This window comes from Polypterus senegalus, chromosome 10, assembly GCF_016835505.1.
Source record: "Polypterus senegalus isolate Bchr_013 chromosome 10, ASM1683550v1, whole genome shotgun sequence".
Taxonomy (NCBI): domain Eukaryota; kingdom Metazoa; phylum Chordata; class Cladistia; order Polypteriformes; family Polypteridae; genus Polypterus; species Polypterus senegalus.
The window spans coordinates 134,718,635-134,726,566 of NC_053163.1; the positions used below are offsets into that span (position 1 = coordinate 134,718,635).

General features: G+C 38.6%; 1 protein-coding gene across 5 annotated transcripts in view; it reads right to left on the bottom strand.

The window, feature by feature from the left end:
- LOC120537672 (ceramide synthase 2-like) overlaps positions 1–7,310 on the bottom strand; it is a 33,791-nt gene extending 26,481 nt beyond the window's left edge. For 2 of the 5 annotated variants that reach the window (XM_039766779.1, XM_039766775.1), the window contains exons 1-2: positions 6,876–7,184; positions 1,480–1,653 (exon numbers count right to left, since the gene is read on the bottom strand). In XM_039766779.1, the coding sequence (XP_039622713.1) occupies positions 1,480–1,652 (173 nt within the window). In that variant the 5' untranslated portion in view covers position 1,653; positions 6,876–7,184. The other 3 variants (XM_039766776.1, XM_039766777.1, XM_039766778.1) reach the window with 3 other exon arrangements.
- Between the last annotated feature and the right edge of the window lie 622 nt (positions 7,311–7,932).

The window sequence follows — 7,932 nt, forward strand, 5'->3', positions numbered from 1 at the left end:
CTCACAAGACCGATCTCAAAAGAAAGTGGAATGCAGGAAGACAAACAGGCCTTGGCTCCACTAACTGTAAGGCAGAATGCACAACAAACGTCACCTGGCAAGCGACTATCTTCATTTCCAAAGAATATATATGTTTTAAGTCTATTGATGTCACAATGCAAAGTGGCCGCTTTCACTTCATGTCCAGATAGAAGGTGTGGCAGAGTGGCTGTGCTGTTGAATAGTTTCAATGTATATCACCTCACCTTTGTACTTAACATACTAGTGCTACAAATACAGAAAAGTGGCAACAGCTAATAATGCAAACACGACTATCATTTCAACAACCTCGGTTTAACCTGGCTGAATGGCAGTCATAGCAGCCACTTGCCCACAAAAATTCTCTCGCTGTCCGTCTCTCCGTCCATTGCCGTGCAATCAACTACTTTCAATCCCATTTTCTTTTAACTCCCTCTGTTACCTTCCCTATACAACCATCACACAGACTTCTTTATTTTTCAATCCACCTCACTATTCCACATAAACCTTTTCTTTAAAACTTTGCACCAGTCTGCTTTAAAATCATCAGATTATTGTCTTCAGTTTGATCAACTTTTGCTTAATATTCAGTTTTGCACAACAGAAAATGTTGCACCCTTTAGGAACCATTTTGAAGGATGATACTCAGAACCTCTTTAATACTCTTTAACACCATCAAAAATAAACTTCATCCACACTTAATCTACGCAGCAGAACTTTCCAACTCTATTAGTAATACAGTATCTGGGTTTAGATTTACTACAGTACAACTCAGTCTTTGCTTGCAGATTATTCCTTACAGCACTAGACCTTTCATGGACATACTACACTTTCAACAATCTGTAATTAAACACAATTGCAGCATAACATGTTCAAATGGCTATGCAGCAGCTCCACCATGACTCCTGTCACTATCATGGATATCAGCAGACCTTGGGGAGAGTGAAAAATAAAAACTATTTGGCAAATCTCTCCCTGTACTGCAGTGCTTTCAAACATCTCTGACCATCTGTCATTCTCATCACGGTCATTGTTTTACATGCATTAATGCTTAATTTCACAACGCCTACTTCAATACCTCTCCAAAGGTTTAAAAAAAATAGACACGCTCTCCAGTTCAGTAGCCAAGTAGCCATTGACTGCATCCTGCTTTTTATTAAACGTGAACACCTTATCCAAATTACATTCATGAAGTTGATGAATGGATATTGGAAAGCTTTAAAGTGTGAATCTACTGAGATCACACTCAAACAAGTTCAGAAAGGGAAAATTTCAAAACCAGAATACTTTCTAATGCCATAGGGACTGAGCAGACATTCCTACTACTGTGAAAAAAATCCATAACTTGAATATTGGGAAGAGAAGACAGCAAAGCTTCTAGACTGCCAAAAAGTGAGATTGCTCAACACTGCTAGATGGCATCAATTCCTACCCCACTATCTTAGTGTCCATAATCCTTACCTCTCAAAGATATAGCGAACACCAATGAAGATTAAGGAGAGCGAGAGAGAGAAAAGCAGGTCTCGAGGTAGTGGATAGCGTGTGTCCCCCGTTCCAACCATGTCTCTCCATGTTACACCAGGTGGAAGCCAGTATTCTTCACGCCATAGCCAGTGGTCCAGAAATTCTTCCATTCTATGATGCAGAATAAAGAGCAGGTGTATTAGCTAAATATCTCAACTAATACACCCAAGCAGCAGTTACATATTTAAAGGTCTCAGATTGCTCTATTCCCTCCTCTCCTTCAACTTTACATCATTTGCACGTCATATGAAACTAAGTTGTTAAATACACGTAAACTCCTCCTGCCTTTATTTACAAAATAAGGGACTGCTAATAGAGCTCGAGAGTATTCACATTTAGTGTGTATCTAAGGTGACGTATACATGTGTCCACAATCAGCAAGGCTCTGAATTATAAACAGCGTATTTAATAAACGTTAGATAAAGCTAAGCACACTAGGTGATAGCAAAGAACCTTGGCACCTCAGGGTGAAATGTTTCTGCCTTATCTATAGGAAACAGTTTTAAAAGATACACACTAATTACAGCTCAACTTTAAATCAAAGACAATTAAATACCAGAATGATTTAAACAAGCACACATATTTGCCTACAGCATTATCTAAAAACTCTCATATCGCACAAACTCTAAGAAAAACATTCTTCTGATGGATTCTCCTCAGACACACCACGTCATTTCTTGACGATGAGCATGTTTCATTTGTTCAGAGATTAGTGCAAGTGGTAAAAAAGATTCATTATTGCAGTTTCTTCAAGCAAAGTACTAATACTGTCCGTGATTACAAACGAGTTTCCTCCCAAAGTCCAAAGACATGCAGGTTAGGTGCATTGACGATTCTAAATTGTCCCTAGTGTGTGTGTGTGTGTGTGTGTGTGTGTGCCCTGCGGTGGGTTGGCACCCTGCCCAGGATTGGTTCCTGTGTTGGCTGGGATTGGCTCCAGCAGACCCCCGTGACCCTGTAGTTAGGATATAGCGGGTTGGATAATGGATGGATTACAAACGAACAGCCTACTAAATGCTACATGAAAAATTAAAGTGATTTTAAATTGCATTGCAAAATACCTATTAACTAAATAAAATGACATTGCATTTCTAATACACCTTCCTCCCCAAACAGAGTTGAGCACCAGTGGGGTTAATTTTTGTTTTCTTATGTCCCACTATGAAAGATTATATATACTGTATACCTGCCCACCAAGAAATAAAATACCAGCATGGTCTAATGAATATTTAAATATTGAATGTCAAAGATTAAATAATTAAGGGGGAGCAAGTCTTCTAGGTCAAAGAAGAAAGTAGCACCGAAAAGGAAAAGGTAGAGGAGTTGTGAAGGTTTGTCAGAATTATTTTATTGTGAAAGAGGAAAGTCAGAAGAATTAAAATGACAGGAGCAGGTAAAAGCGGGGCTTCTGCTAATTCTACAGTGCAAACTGGAAATGACCTGCATGTGGTGGGCTACTGGGAGAAACGAGGGACTTCCATGCATTCATTCACGAAAGACAAATTGTTATTGGCTACCATTTGATTAAACTTTTAATTACTTTAAGGAGAGAGAAAGTGTAAAGTAGTAACACAAAAGTCAAAGGTGTTAGTATGAAATATTTCTATGCTGTATGTACACAGTATGTACAAACACAAAACCTCAGTACTATTCTATTATATACAAGAAATGCAAGTTATTTAGTTTTAAAAAAGGTAAACTGTGTGGTATGAAGTCCTCAATGACACCAACACATTATAAATATCAACTTGATCAGGAGCTGTAAGTGATAAGTTTCATATGCTTCATATACCTTAAGAGATGTGGCTTCCTGAATTCAATAGTCTCTCATATTTTCAAAACAGAGATGTGGAATACAACAGTTATGAATCAAGCTCATTACTAGTTAGCTCATTTCATGAGGTTTAATAAATAAAGCTATACTTTTTCATTGCAACAGATTTGCTCTATATATAATATTGCCCCCTTACACAGAACTATTTTTAAACAGAAGCCTAGTATTGTGGCTTGCAGTCTACTTTTAATGCAGACTTTCACCTAAAACAAATCTTCAGACAGACATCGTGATACCTCATCCGTCTCTGTGTTATTTAAACAGAAAGAAAGATCCTTATAAAATTCAGCTTCGTCTAGATAATTAACTGCCATTGTAAAACTGCTTCGGATCACGCTGACCTTTAAACAGTCAGAATTCTACAATAAATGTATGTGCTGGGGGAGAGCTGGAATATCCACGAGACGTAGATATACAGTACACTGTATAGATTCATAAAAGACCCTCCATCTCTGTACAGCCAAACAGTGTACATACATGGCAGACTGTCTTCTTCAAATTTACCTTGGAGCTACAGATACGCTGCTTTTTGTTCATTGTGTGTGAAGGGTCTGATGATTAAATATTAAGTTCTCTCTGATACCCTAAAGGCAGGGTGCAGTTCTATCCACTTCCATTCAAACAGGTGGCAACATCGTCTTTTCTATTAAAGCAAAATATCTGAATCATTGTTAAATATTAGCTTTTTCAATAGGTTAATAGAAAATAGATTACACTACCCAATTATTAATTTAATATTCACTCAATACTTTAATATGAATTTAGCCTTTATCATTAATTATCTTAGACCCAAAATTAAACTCTAGGTATACACTTTTTCCAGTTCTTTCAGTCTCTTCCATTAATGTTACCTAAAAACATTTTCTTGGTTACTATCCTGGATTGCTTTTCCATTCCCTCAGTCCTTCTTAGTAGAATGTTTCCCACTAATCGCATATCTGAGCCATTTTTTGTTTCAGTCTAAGATGGTCTACAAAAACTGTGTGCTCTCTTCCTGTTTCCAATGTGTATCTGTTCATCTTATGGTCTGGCTACTTCTTTCATGTGTCTTTATCTTCCCTCACTTTTCAAACAATTCACTTATGTCTCCCTTCTTTTTCTCATTGTGTGTTTTCTTACACCCCAATGCTGTATTTAATCCAACTTCAAGGTTGTACTAAGCTAGCGCCTGTTGCAGCAGCACTGGTGCAAGGAAGTAACTAACCACATGGACAGTGGACCCGTCCATCCCAGAACACACTCAAGCGCCTACTAAGTTACACTAAGCCAATTTACAATTGCCAACTAAACCAATGCACACATCAAGATGAGGTACGGAAAAAAATAAGAAAGAAACCCCTACACAGACAAGGGGAAAATACGAAAACCACACATTGACAAACGACCAGGCAGGGAACCTTGAGCTGTAATACATCACCATAAAATACTGTTTTAGTCATCGTCAAGTTCTCCGTTTGCATTTTCTTTTAATTAAAGTCACTTCCCTATATGGCCAATATAAGGCTTACCTGAATCTCACTTGTGTACCTCCTTTTATGTGAAATGACTTATAAACCTCTTAATTACACTTCCTACTTCGATGTTCACCTCATTTTTATTTTGCGTTTTATCTGCCCTCATCGCACACTATCATGACTTGATTTTTTTTTTTTTTTAAGTCTGATTATATTTTCCATCATTTTCCTTCTTATACTTAACTTTCTTTAATATTCCTGATTACCTCCAACCAGCATTATGTTGGAATATTTTTACAATTGCTAGAAACCATTCTTGTCTCGTACCGTGTCAGAATTTCTTTAATTCCGAACGTTTCTTCTCACCTAACCACTACTGGCCTTAGTACTATGTAGAGTTTTATTGCCAGTGTTCACCAACGCTATTAGCTATTTGATCAGAACATTAGAACAATTTCGCCCAACCAAGCCTGTCAATCATAATCATTTCATTTTTCTAAAATAACACAGAGTCAAGTTACTCACTGGTCAGATTATCTTACTAACCTCAATATACAGAAATTTGTGTAGGTGAAACTTATGGATAAGCCTTACTACTTTTCAGCACACCTTAAAAACAAAAGTGGTTCTTCAGAAACTGCCACAGTGAAATCATTTTTGGTTCCCAAAAGGACCACACTTACGAAGGTTCCAAAACGAGCCTTTATTGATTTGCATCCATAACCGTTTTCATATATAAAGATGAATAAGTAACAGATTTGTGAAATACTAATAGGTTCTGGATTTTAAAAAGACTTCCTGCATAACATTGCTTAAGTCAAATTTGACCTGATCTGTTAGTATCTTGCTAGGTCTCTTTGGCTAATTATTTCACCCCTTTGCCACTTAATAGTTAACGTGTGGTGAACATACTGGCCAAGAAATGGCTGCCATCACATCATCCAAATGAATGCTGCACATTGCTGGTGGTTGAAGTGGTACCCCACTATCTACATAAAGGCTTTAAGTAGGTTAATAAAGCTATATATAAATGTAATTACCACCCTACTCCACATCAAATATTTCTGTTTTACCCTACATGTTTAGGGGCACTTTTTAAAGCACAAAGCACCATTTTCATATTCAAAAAACCCTTCACAGAACAAAGTGTATCTTTGTCAAGCAATGGCTCTAACAGGAACCGCACGACCCAGTAAAGTGCCATTTACGAGCAAGTATTTTTAACAGTGTACTTCCATTACTTCAGTTTATCAATAGTCACCACTGCAATAATATATTTTTCCTCATTATTATAATAAGGATTGTGCTGCACTTTATTTTGTTAGTCCTTTTACGGAGTGGTCTCTCTCCATTAGGCAAAAGGTGGTGCACATTAAACGTTAATTTCAGCTCATTATTCATCGTGCACCTTCTGAAATTTTCTTCACCTCTTCATCTAAACCATCTTCATTTCTAATTAGTTTTGTTTTTTATTTGCCATCTTGTAACGCACTCTAACCTAAATTCCGTGTATGGAAATGTGCTATTAAAATAAATGTTATTACCTGTTGTATTAGGGTTCATGACGGAGGGGGCACGAGACCACAGAAAGGCACAGCCACTTACGTATCCACCTCGTCAGCTTTGGGTTACTATTTAACTTCATACATACATACTTCGAACATTATAACAGCACAGCCTAGTACACGCAATCTTTACTTCGAATCCGCAACTCTAACCTCTGCGCCACTGTTGCGCCCACGTCTTGTCCAGCGCTACCGGGATATGCTACTTACCCTCACGGCCGTACTGGCAGCCCGTTTGAGAATAATTTCATTTGTTATGTTATCATTCAGCCCAGTCGCTTCCCGATATGTTAAATTACGTAGATATCCCTTCATATTACACTAGAGTCCCGCTAATAACTATTTTAAGCTCCTTAATCTCCGTGCTGTCCGCGACCTTAAACGCCAACGTCCGACGCGCTACCTTCCAGGAAAGTAACTACCAAATCGTTAGTAATCACTAAGCGAAGTGTTAAGACTTTTCGTCACCCCCGCTCTCACTCGAGTAAGTGAAGATCCTGGTAGCAGCAGCCTGTCGTCAAGGTCCCAGTATTGTGCCACAGGTGCAAAACTTTAGCCTATTCGTTTCCTCGTCGGCTCTAGCGATTCTACTCTGACTTTCTTCCTCGTTTGTTGTGGTTTATTTTCTTTCTTTCTTTTTTCTTTTTTTTTTTTTTTTGCCGGTAGCAAAGAAGTGCTGAAGTGATTTCAAAAGGCGGCTCTGCGCGCGCTCGCTTCCTCACTTGAGCTCTGTAGCCCGATAGCCTCGATGTACTGCGATAACCTCAAATAAGGAACAAAAGCTGCCGGCACTCACCTGCAACGAGTAGGCGGGCAGAGTAGTATGGCATGCCGAAGGGCTGCCTTCCCGTTATCAGCAGTTACAGCTCGGCTCTGAGCAGGACACAGGGAGGGGCGTGGTCAGGTGTAGGCGGGCTAGGATGTCCGTACGTTACACATAAGGAAGGTATGGCTTTAAACGTGTATAGACTCCGTCCTTTAATCGTATTCAATAATGATAATGATAATTATCATATTCTTTCTTTATGATAAATGCTTATTAATTCAACACCGTAAACGCCAAGAGGTCTGGAGGAGCATGAAACAGAACCAGAGAAGTACCTGTATGTGAGGATTATCTAGGATATAAGTATAAGGGAGTGTTGGGGTAACAGACAAGATCTCAGTTAGAATAGGTATGTACCAGGGGGGATCATTTTTAAGTCCTTACCTCTTTGATCTGGTTATGGATGTGTTGAGCCATAGGATAAAAGACTAATTCCCTTGTTGCATGCTTTTTGCTGCTGACATTGTGTTGTGTAGCACCAGAAAAAATCTGGAGTTGTCTCCCCTAGACTTTCTAGTAGCCTATACTCAGATATGGGGATGGATATTTAAGGAGTAAACCAATCATTATATTTTTATCAGTAACGGTGCACTGCACGATAACGTGCAATGAATTCACTTGACTTGAGCATTCATCTTTCTCTGTACATTTAGCATTCGTTTGCTCAGAGGTTGATGCGCTTGCTGCATCTCGAGCAACTCTTGTTTTTTC